The sequence below is a fragment of the Phaethon lepturus genome, unplaced genomic scaffold (genome assembly GCF_000687285.1).
Source record: "Phaethon lepturus isolate BGI_N335 unplaced genomic scaffold, ASM68728v1 scaffold49929, whole genome shotgun sequence".
Classification (NCBI taxonomy): domain Eukaryota; kingdom Metazoa; phylum Chordata; class Aves; order Phaethontiformes; family Phaethontidae; genus Phaethon; species Phaethon lepturus.
This window is the reverse complement of record NW_010563743.1, coordinates 13,476-25,619: the sequence shown is the minus strand read 5'-3', so window position 1 is coordinate 25,619 and position 12,144 is coordinate 13,476. Positions and strand designations below refer to the sequence as shown.

At 41.2% G+C, this 12,144-nt stretch overlaps 1 protein-coding gene across 1 annotated transcript; it reads left to right on the top strand.

The window, feature by feature from the left end:
* The first annotated feature begins 12 nt into the window (after positions 1–12).
* Positions 13–5,653, top strand: PDP1 (pyruvate dehyrogenase phosphatase catalytic subunit 1). Its single transcript, XM_010294641.1, has 2 exons — positions 13–190; positions 3,399–5,653. Exons 1-2 carry the CDS (start codon positions 130–132, stop codon positions 5,048–5,050), a joined length of 1,713 nt encoding a protein of 570 aa, XP_010292943.1. The 5' UTR covers positions 13–129; the 3' UTR covers positions 5,051–5,653.
* Positions 5,654–12,144: the final 6,491 nt, after the last annotated feature.

The window sequence follows — 12,144 nt, the reverse complement described above, 5'->3', positions numbered from 1 at the left end:
AGACGGTCTGCGTGCGTGTGTGCCTGTCTCCTCCTTTCTGTCATTCCCCCTCCGTGTCGGAGCTCTCCGTCTTCTCTAACGAACTCTCTGCCTTGCTTCTCCCCGCCCCCCCGGGCTTCTGCTTTGTGGATGTTCGCGGCTTCTTGTTGTGACAGGAGAATGTGTGTGTGCCCGGGGCCCAGGCGGATCGGTATGTATCGCGCACCGGTACGCGCTGGAGCGCCGGGCTCGGGGGTCGGCTGGGACCCGGGGAAGGGACTGCCGGGCTGGGCTTGAGAGCTGGCCGGAGGGAAGGATTAACGGTTCCGTTTAAGTTGAACGTTTCCTGTTCCTCTTTCCCCTCTCCCCATCCTCTCCAACGGGCTAATTAATTCAGGTTGTCAAGTGTCTGAAAGGCACCTGAGGTAAGTGGTTTTATCTGAAGCCATGGGTGTCTTTGACACAGTTAAGGCAGGTGTTTTGGAGGAACCTGTCTGTGCAGCATCAGTTGGCCTTAATAGTACAGTTACAACAAGCCTTTATTAAAGGAAGGGGTAATATCTTTTTTCCATTTTATCAGCGTAGTACTACAAAACCCATAAAATAGCCAACAGTGAGTCAGATGGCCAAATTATATTTGTGGCCTGAAAAGTAGTATTTGTACCCTGTTCTGGGCTTGGAGATGTATATAATATTGACCTGATTCTAATCTCTTGACGAATCTTGATTAAGTAGAAATTTTACAATCCTATCTCTTTTCCTTCTTTGCTATCTCTTGATCAGTCATAATGAACTTGGGATCTTAAAGTAGTTATTTAAGGGCTAGTTGGAGCGTCTGGTTATATTTGGGGCACCCACAGGGATAAATGGGAGAAACTTAAGATAATTTCACTTCGGGCTGGCAAACTTGGAATTTCTCCTTTACTAAATCACTAGATTTAATAAATCCTAGTTATGTGAAACAGACTGATATCTTAAGTTGTCATGCATCTACTGTAAATGATACAGTCCATGGAAAACTTGAGGCCAAATTCTTACTACTTCCTCTTTGGTTTCATGTAGTATTTGGTAAACTAATGATTACAAATGAGCAAAATAGCCTCTGGTGGCACTGCAGAGCTACTATAACAGCAGTACATTTGTATTTTTGCTTCATCATGGATCAACGGCAAAACTGTCAGACCAGTTGTTGTGGTATCACGTATGGGTTAGCACTGAACACAAATGCTTAAGCAGTTAGGAGAACTTCATTCACTTGTATGCTAACGGGAGACCAGCACTGAGTCTGAGGTGCTGCTGTAGACCAGGCACACCTGTAGGACCTTGAGGTTCCCATTCTGTAAGTAAAATTGTTGCTTTTAAATGTCATGTGAAGAAGTATACATAACTGTTACCAAAATAGCTTCCTTAAAATCTATTCACTACCTTCTAATTATGAAATCTATATTTGGAGTTGCAGTTTACTTCTGTCATGCTGTATGCATGTGAAGCCTGGGCTGGAGAAATAGACTTTCTGGGAAGCAAATGGCTAGCAGAAACTTAGTATGCATCTGGAAGTTCAAGCCAATACACTGCTGCTGAGTGTCTGGGCAGCTGGCTGTGGTCCACAAGACTACAACCAGAGCTGTTCACTGATGGGTGAACAGCAGGAAACTGGCCTGTTCAGTTTTCATAGCTGTCAGTGGGAGACCTGAGATAAGTCAATGGACAGGAATTTTTGTAAGTCAAGACTGACAGTCAGTCATACTAGGAAGCCAGTGGAGTGGCAGAAACGTGAATTTTAGTTTGCTTTCAGCACTCACATATCATATAACACAGAAATGGGCTTTGTTCCTGGTTGCTTAAAGAGAACAAGCAAGCTTGGAGGGAATAATGTGTCTTGCTGCCTTCTCTTTCCACACAGAGAATGGGGTGAAGCTTCATGTATTTCCAGACACTTCTCAGCTGGTCTGGGTGATCAGAGTCCTGTGGCAGAAGCTGTGGAAAGCTTACAGAATAGAGTGATAACAGAATGCAATTCACCCTATGTTGCATGGTCCTTTAGATTCTGTATTGAGGTTTACTGTGTATTTTATAGGCCTTGTATCTCCTTTGAAATGCTGATATGCCTGCTTGTCTAAAAGAAAATAATAAATTTAGTGACTGAAGCACCTTGCACAACACAGTAGTATCCAATTTTTCAGTAGAACAATTCTGAGATAGTGGTACAGCTAGACTAGTACTGATGACTGCAGTAAGCCTTGTATAAGATAATTTGTAATGATCTTTTTTTATGAAGAAGCTCTTATGATGAAACTTGGATCATAACAGTTGGAAAGAGAAAGCTGAATTCCCCTTAACTGTCTACTTCACACAAGGCACAGTTCAGCCTTTTTTCCGCTATGGAATTGTTTTCTCCAGTACGACATTGTAAAAGACTTCCTGATAATGAGGCATAGTGAAAAAGGGATTTAAGAGGCACTCACACTAATGTTGTGATTGGGTGTGTAGATGGGGACAAGGAAGAGTATGTTAGAATAGTCTGTCTTCAGAGGGATGAAAAATTAAGGAAAGCTTTTAGATGTGGCAAGTAGTGGAATACTTTTCTTGGATACTAAACTTAATTTATCTTAACACTGAACTGCCTTTAGACTACTGCAAGGCTCTAGTCTAGTCACGGAAACAAACACAGCTTGCATGTAGTCCTTCAGTTGAGTAGCTTTTTAAAGGAATTTATAATCCTAAAATTTACTGGGGTAGATGAGCTGCTGGTAGGAGACATGCATGTGCTTTCTACCTCTTGTCTATATCTGATAAGCTAGAAAATTGCTGCATAGACTGCTGTGGCTATTTTGTTTATGTACACCATGGTGTCACACAAGTTTGAAGTTTTACATGTGAAAAGGGGGAGAAGAAACAAAACCCACAACTGACTTGTGGTTGCTTAAAGATTATCTGCTGTCTATGACCTACTGCTTTTATTATCTAAACCATTGTCATCTTAAGCCCAGTTGTGCGTCATCTCAAAGTTGTTTCATGAGTCTTACTGTTAGATGCTTTATCTCTTCAACCTTACAGAAGGACACAGTTTTCCCTATGTGCCATATCTGTAGATATGTAGAAGGTGGCAATACTGTAGAGTGCTCCGTGCTAACTGTTGTCTTTTCTGTTTGAAATTGTATTGTCTGTTTTCACTTCCTGCCTGCTGAGTGGGTATAAGAGCTAAACTATCTGTGCTGAGCTTAAGTATGGTACGGCTTTTTTGTTATAGCCCAATATCTTTTAACAAGCACCTCTTAATGCTTTTTTCTCAAGACCTGTGAAGTCATGAACTCCATATAATAAGTAACTTTGTTAGATGCTGTAAATGTCTTAACACAGAGTTCTGGGAAACACCTGTTAACTGTCCCCCTAAGCATAGTTGTTCTCTTGTCTTTCAGCAATTCCAGTCCGAAGCTCCAGGCTACCTTTGTTGTCTGATGCCATGCCAGCACCAGCTCATCTGTTTCCATTGATCCGTAACTGTGAGATCAGCAGAATATGCAGTACTGTCTGCTACTGCCACCATAAACATCTGTGTTGTTTATCATCTCATTTTGCTCATAGTCACTTCAGGTATGCACCTCAGAAGAAATTTGCGGCACTTTATAGGCCACAGGAGAACTTTTATCACTTTATTCATGCAAGGGATTATGCTTCTACGCCACAGAGATTTTACCTCACTCCTCCACAGGTCAATAGCATTCTGAAAGCAAATGAATACAGTTTCAAAGTGCCAGAATTTGATGGTAAAAATGTAAGTTCTGTTCTTGGATTTGATAGCAACCAGTTGCCTGCTAATGCTCCGATAGAAGACCGGAGGAGCGCTGCCACTTGCTTACAGACAAGAGGGATGCTTCTGGGTGTGTTTGATGGCCATGCAGGCTGTGCTTGTGCTCAAGCTGTCAGTGAAAGACTGTTTTACTACATTGCTGTCTCTTTGTTACCCCATGAGACTTTACTTGAAATAGAAAATGCTGTGGAAAGTGGCAGGGCTCTGTTGCCCATTTTACAGTGGCACAAGCATCCCAATGATTATTTTAGCAAAGAAGCTTCCAAGCTTTACTTCAATAGTCTAAGAACTTACTGGCAGGAGCTGATTGATCTCAACAGTGGAGAGACTACTGATGTGAAAGAAGCTTTAATTAATGCTTTTAAAAGGCTTGATAATGATATTTCTTTGGAAGCTCAAGTAGGAGATCCAAATTCTTTTCTCAACTACCTAGTACTGAGAGTAGCATTTTCTGGTGCAACTGCCTGCGTGGCCCACGTGGATGGTGTTGACTTGCACATTGCAAACACAGGTGACAGTAGAGCAATGCTTGGGGTTCAGGAGGAAGATGGATCTTGGTCTGCAGTTAATCTGTCCTATGACCACAATGCACAAAATGAACATGAAGTGGAACGTGTGAAAATGGAGCATCCAAAGTCTGAAGAGAAAAGTCTTGTGAAACAAGATCGTCTCTTAGGTCTCCTGATGCCTTTCAGAGCTTTTGGTGATGTGAAGTTTAAATGGAGTATCGAACTACAGAAGAGAGTAGTAGAATCGGGCCCAGATCAGCTGAATGACAATGAATATACAAAGTTTATTCCTCCAAACTATCACACTCCCCCATACCTCACAGCTGAGCCGGAAGTCATACATCACAAATTACGGCCGCAGGATAAGTTCCTGGTTTTAGCCACAGATGGGCTGTGGGAGACGATGCACAGGCAAGATGTGGCTAGAATTGTAGGGGAGTACCTCACTGGTGTTCACCATCAACAGCCCATAGCTGTTGGTGGCTATAAGGTAACTTTGGGACAGATGCATGGTCTCCTAACAGAAAGGAGAGCAAGAATCTCTTCAGTATTTGAAGATCAGAATGCAGCAACTCACCTGATACGCCATGCAGTGGGTAACAATGAGTTTGGCACTGTGGATCATGAGCGACTGTCCAAGATGCTCAGTCTTCCTGAAGAGCTGGCTCGAATGTATAGAGATGACATTACAATTATCGTGGTGCAGTTCAACTCACATGTTATAGGTGCATGTCAAAATGAGGAACTCTGAATTTCATCTAGTGAACTAGTTCTCAAAGTTGTAACAATGGCCAGTATGAGCAGCAAATAAAAAACAACCACCCAACAATAAAACCCCAAAAAACGCCTCAGCAAACAATTTGGTTGCTTGCTAGATTCAGCATATCTATTGTTCCTGCCTTCCCCACAGAGCTCTAAATACATGGGAAGTGCTATTGACCTAATGCAAACTTGAAGAGGATGTCACAGCTTGGGAAAAGAGGTTTTTGAAATAACTTTGCACTATTAATTTCATGAATGCTGCTAGGACAATGTCTTAAATTTGGCAGACTTGGATGAGGGAGGGAAGAAGGATAAAGAATTAACTATCAAAGATCTGGCTGTTCAAGAAACAAAGCCTGTGTATAAATATCTGTAAATGTCTACACATTATCTTAAAAGACGAGTAAAAAGAGTATTGTTGAATTCTTACAGGGCTAATTTTTGCGAAGTAGATATGATTATTTGTGAATATATTGTCTACTGTTTCTTCTAAGCAGAAGGTCACTTTAACCAAGTAAGTCTTCAGTGTAACAAAGTTGTCTCACTTTCATATAGACAATGTCATTCATGTAAGGATATTTGTCTAAGTGTTGACTTTCAATGCAGGTCTAAGCCATAATCAATACCTGAGATTCTGTTACAGCTTAATCGTATCTTACGCATGGTAACCTCTAAACTTCTTGTGCATTAATATTTCTTGGCTGTGGGTTTCTGCACAACTTGTAGGGCAATAATACATTACAACATGCAGTAAGATACCAGGTAACTTTGTGGAGGGCTTCCGTTTGTGGTATGAAGAATCTTTCAGACTTTTCAAAAAGTCAGTGGTGTTGGTCAAGACTGTTGGCTTTCCTAAAGGTCATGTCCTTTAATGGGCTCCACCCCTGTCTGGTGTTACTTATCTGGTAAATAAATTTTCACCTGAAAAGATCAGGAAATCATTGCTAACCTCTTTGTGGCTTTGTAATTTGCACTCATTTTCATGTTGGCCATTTCAAATGGTCACATATTGGATGTCTTGCACTTGTATTTGTAAGTCGGGTTAAAAACTGCAAATTACAAAAAAGGAAGTATGGCTTGTAAATAGCATTTTAGTTGGGAAACTAACTGGCATGCATGTATATGTTTAATGGCTTTTTCTAACAACTTCTTTATTAGCTGCTCTGTGTTTCTGGACAGCTGGTGTATGCATGTTACAGTCCAGAATGCTGTCACAGAGCACTCTCTGAAACGGGTCTCTCTGCCTTGTAATGATTGAGTTTGAACTTAAAAGATTGGCTGTAACTTGTGTGCCTAAAGTTGCTGGGCTTGTAACTGTAAAAAGGAGGTACTGACAACTAACTTACCAATCATCATTGCATCTATTTTAGGTATGTTGCATGGTATACAGATTTATTTTAACCTGCCCTTAGGTTAAAAACCTCAAATGCTGGTTGAAATAGCAGCCCTTGATGACTGAGAGACCACATGTAACTTGAGTCCTGTGTTCTAGAGAACAATGATAGGTCAGCTTATTTCACTTTACCGAGGTGTTTCAGTTAAAATACCTCCCTAGCCTTCAACATACTACTTAAATCAACACTTTAAAAACCTAGCTTATTTTGGTTAGTTGAGTAATGTGACATTTTCTACTAAATACAAATGTTGGCAATTAATGCTACTGTTACATAGGGTACACTAGTTTGAACAATGAACCTATGCTATAGTAACCATTGGCTCCTCAAGAGTCACAGATGCTATGTGTACTTAATGTCCTGCAGCTTTAATATGTCTGGTTCTTTACCCAACTTTAAATATCAGGATTAATGTTGCTGTGAGGTTAATGATCTCTAAGTTCACATTCAAGATGTGCACAACCCTTCTTTATCTGAAGGGAAAAGGGGAACTCTCAAAAATGCTTAGACAAGTACTGGCTGTTGACATTGCTTCTGTATGTTGTGTTCTGGTGTCTGTGTCGTTAGCTAGGTCAGTGGACTTTATGTTCTATCATTCAAATGCAGTATGTATCTAAGCTGTTGCAGTATTTAACTTTCTTACTTTTTTACTGTTAAAGCTCTGTTACATGTATTGATGTATTTAACCTATGATTATTGATATGGATTTGGTACAAGTTACAGCTAGAAGAAATGAACATTGGTCCCATGGATACAGCTTTTATTGAGGAAAAGCTGCTTTTTGTAGTAAAGATGCATATGTATGGAGTCAGACAAAATAGTATTTATGTATTGCTTGGAGACTTGCTCAGTTATGTATGCAGTGAACAGAAGCAGCATAACTGCCTGGTGAACAGGTGATATGAACAAACAACTTTTAACAGATTCCAATAAAATGATCAATTATGCAGAAATTTATGTGTATTGGATTGATACAGAATGTGATAGCTGTTCTGATAGGGCTGAAGCTTATCAATTACTTGTATTTCAAGAATGTGTTCTGTTATGTGGTCCCTGTTATGAATAGACCAGGTATATAAATGAAATATAAATGAAAACAGACTGAGAATTGGACATCGGAGCTCTTGAATGCCACTGTGAGGCTTGAACCCCTGCATTGGGCATGCTGCTGCTGCAGCCCCTGGGCGGCAAAGCTCCAGTCTTCCCCTCAAGAGTTGCTCTGTGTGTCTCTGTTCCCATCATCTTGTCATTACTTTCAGGGGCAGCGCTGCAGATAAAGCAGTGTCATTTGACATCGTTAAGTTGTGGACTCTCCCCTATATAGAGCAATACAACATTTCATAAATGATCTAAAATACTTACATGCAGATTAAAATGCTGTAAGAATGAATTGATGGTAAACTAAATGGAAACAGCTCTTCTGCCACAGGCAGAGGATGTGTCCTGTTTGTGTTGTCTACCAAACTTGTATTGCAGAAAGTACAGCTACTTTGTGTAAGGGGGATGCTGTGATTACTTTTCCAAATAAGATCTCACAGCTGCAAATATATGGCTCATCCCAGAAGGGTGGCTGGATCTTGACAGTTAACAGGAGCCTTCCAAGTTTGCCCTTAAATCTTTAAAGCTGTTCCAGATGAATGCGTCAACAGAACTGTTTAACAGTAATACTAGGTAAGGGAGGAGTGGGAGATCTTCTCTTAGTCTATGCTTCCAACTTAAGGCTATGTTAACTCTGTTCCCTTGTGTTCAAAATGGACTGTTGTGATAATTTCTGTATTCTCCATTTACCTTCTATGTGCATGACTTGGTGAATACAGAACTTGGTAAACTCTTTTCCCTTTCCACTCATTGCAGGGTGGAGTTTTGCATATAGCAGACTTGTAAAACATGACACATACAGCCAGGAGCACAGACTCATCATGAAATGTTGTTTGTAATTAGACTCTTAAACTTGGGTCCCTGTATTTAGAACAATTCTGGAGTGAGAGAGTGCCTGGTAATGATTTCTAAGTGCTCTGCAAAATGCATAGGCTGCTCTGTTCTTCCTCAGTGCGGAGGCATATTTGTAATGAGATTACCTGGTGTTGCGACGGAGGGAAGACATGGACACTCAATACGAGTGATCAGCAAGCTTCGTTTATTCAATGATACAGTTGTCTTTTATAATCATTATAATTAGCTCATACATATTGCAAAAGCTAAGCTCATCATTGGTTTGGCGTTAGTAGTCGATTTCCGGATTATTAACAATAGTTCCTTCTCTGCAGTCAGCTATACCCTGTTGTTTTATAACATGTGCAGCCAAGGATGTTAAGTCCTTACCAGCAACTGTCGTGGTTTAGCCCCAGCCGGCAACTAAGCACCACACAGCCGCTCGCTCACTCCCCCTCCCGCAGTGGGACGGGGAAGAGAACCGGGAAAAAACTCGTGGGTTGAGATAAACACGGTTTAATAGGACAGAAAGAAAGAAGGAAACAACGATGATAATACCAACAAAGGAATGCACAAGAACAAGTGATGCCCAACACAGCAACCACTTGCCACCCCGTGATCGACAGCCTGTCCCCGAGCAGCGATTTCCACCCCCCGGCCAACTCCAGTTTATGTACTGGGCATGACGTTATATGGTATGGAATATCCCTTTGGCCAGTCTGGGTCAGCTGTCCCGGCTGTGTCCCCTCCCAGCTCCCCGTGCACCCCCAGCCTGCTCGCTGGCAGGCCAGCACAAGAAGCTGGACTGTCCTTGACTGCTCAGCAACAACCCAAAACATCAGCACATTATCAACAGTTTCTCATCCCAAATCCAAAACACAGTCTCGCACTAGCTTCTGTGAAGAAAACCAGCTCTATCCTGGCTGAAACCAGGACAGTATCTAAAGTAGCGGTGTACGGTGTTTCCCAAGCTCCTGCTTGGCCAGCTGGCTCATGTCTACGTGACCTCTCTCAGCGAGCCAGTTCTCCACATACCTGGCATAGAGGGATAATTTGGGTTTCTAGCTCTAACCATCTGTGGTGTCCTAAGCTCCCTGATCCAGGCAGCCCATCTTGTTTCATGACGCTAATAAATAGATGCTGTCTGATTTGCACCAGTGACCACTGTGAGCGTAGACTGCTGGACGCCATCAGTGTTGCTGCAGAGCAGTCCCAAGAACACTGGAGGCACAAGGCATTTTGGCATGCAAAGGGAGTTGGCATCTTTTAGTTGATACGTTTCATCCTATGTAAGAAACTTGCACAGCTCCCTGTTGTTGTTCAGTAATGTATAAATAGAAAGCAAAGTCTGTGGTGTTGGAAGATCTGTCCAAAATGCCCCGTCTTTATTTCATGAAGCTAAGAATGAAGCAGACCCTATGGGTAGGAGAAGTAGCTTTCTTCCAGCCTGCCAAATGGCACACTGCAGCTTAATGCCGGTATCTTGCTATATGTACGATGAAGTTAGGCAGTTTGGCCGCCTTCTAAGTTAAACCTGTCTCCAGAGATAACTATCTATATCCTGCTGAGAGGTGCTTCAAGTGTGGTAGCATTCCCCAAGCGCTGTTTTGGCTGATGCTTTTTTCTGCCCTGTATATTTTTCTGGCTTTCATATAGAAGTTAGAGGTGCTTAATTGTTGTGTATTTGGTTCTGCATTAAAACAAATGTGCTTAAAATGAAGAGGGCATTAGAATTAATGCGTTTATGGTTTCTCATGCTAGGTTAACTCTTTAGTACTTTTTCCCCTATTTTTATTTGAAAGCCCTCCTTTGCCAAGTGCCTTTAGTTTCAGGATCTTCCCCCGTCTTATTTTGCTTTTTATTCAACAGTCAATGCAGGATATATTAATGTTTTTCCTAGCACTGAAGTACTTGTGCAGGAAAAAGGCTTGCTAATGTGTTCTGGATTAAATTGTTTATTCCACAGCCTCGGCATATTTCATTGCTGTGCAAACAAGTAGATACTGTCCCTTTGTCAGGAGCATGTTGTCAAATACAATCTATGCAGATCCATTGGTAGAATATTTTTAAGTTCAGTGTTAACCTGATTTACAAAATCAGGTAAAAATAACTCCTGATTAGGGAGTTATTTCTTGTAATTTAATCCTGTAAAATATGTTAATTAGCCTGTAGTTTAAAGCTAAACATAGAAATGTTCTATCATCAAATACCTGTGCAGTGGAGGAAATGCATAGGTTCACTTCTCCTATTGCAACCAGCTAGGTATTAAAATCAGTCATTAATAATGTTTTTTTTAACTGCTGTCTTGTAAAAGCCAAAACTTGGAACTAGTTCCTCAGTTGCTCTTAACTATGGGAAGCAGGTTCTGTAGGGGAGGGGAAAATAAAATAAAAATAGACCCAATCTTGGAATTAATCCTTTAAATGGACAAACCAATTTGAATTATGGTCCTCCTGTTTGGCATCCCATCCATGCGAATGCTGAAGCACAGCCCGTGTCAGTTGTGTTACAACGGAAGAAACTGAAGTAGAAGAGCTGAACTCAAAAGCCCACTTGGCAGGTTTCAGCATTAATAACTGCCCACCCCATCGATGTGGTGATGAGGCCAGGGTCATATTTGCAATGCAATAGATAAGGTTGTGTTCACAGCTGCTTATGCTGGTTATGCCTTTTGGTTTATTTGCTGCTCATACATGTATTTTAAAAATGAATTGTTGGGTAGTGGGAAAGGATAACCTGACTTTCATAACTGGATCACAAATGGTGTGTAAGTTGGCAGGAGCACTGTGTGGTGAAAACAAAAGCGACCTGAGATGGACAAACCGTCTGTTCTCAGCTGTGCTGCAAGATCTAAGGGTAAAAAAAAAAAAAGAGCAACCACTTCTCTCAGGTATTGATCAGTGTGCAAGTCTTCTGAAACTGCACTTATTGCAAATGACTCACCTAATTGGTCATGAAGCTGTCCAGGATTACATAAAACAACGTCAGAAAATACAGGTACCATTCAGTATACCATGATAGCTGGTACTCTATTTTGCTTGTGCCAATTAACAGGAAATGAGACTTTTTTTTCTTTGGACCTTAACAAATAAAAGGAGTAGACTAAAAAGCTACTCCCCTCAAAAAAATCAGGACCACAGAGTACAACTGTGAGCAAACTGTTTAGTTTTAACACCCTGTATCTGGACTTGAGGGTAGCATTTGATGTATTGCTTCACATCTTAATTGCAAAATTAATCCACTTAAGTCTAACTGTCATGTCACATGATGCTGAAAGACAGGAAAAACACCTAATGAAAAAGAGGGAAATCATTGACGCTAACAGGAAAGCACCCCATGAGCTAACGCACAATCATGCGCTAAGCCCAGTTTCATTCAAAAGCTCTATGTATTAATGAAATGAGTCAGCTCCCCTATGACTTTGGTCTTTGTCAGAATCGTTGCAAGCCTATCACCATTAATTCTGTAGGTCTTCCCTGTTGCCCATCCCTAGTACTTCTTTGCCCCTGGTGGTGGCTCAACAGCTGGGCTAGTAGAAGAATACCGTTTTCCAGGATTTTATGGATTATATGCAAGTTGATTAAAATGGCTAATGTTAATCGGTCAGTCTTCCTAGTTTTAGGCAGCTGGGAGAGTGAATGATGCTTTCCTAATAGCAGCCTCTTCTAGAAGGGGAAAAGCTAAATCTTTATTCATAATCTCTTAACAAAAGCTGGATGCTGTACAGGAGACCTGGCTATAGCACAGCAGTGCTTGA

Coding starts and splice junctions, on each gene's coding strand:
- PDP1 (XM_010294641.1), top strand. CDS start 130: ATGTTCGCGGCTTCTTGTTGTGACAGGAGAATGTGTGTGTGCCCGGGG. Junction 191..3,398: donor CCCGGGGCCCAGGCGGATCG/GTATGTATCGCG, acceptor CTTGTCTTTCAG/CAATTCCAGTCCGAAGCTCC.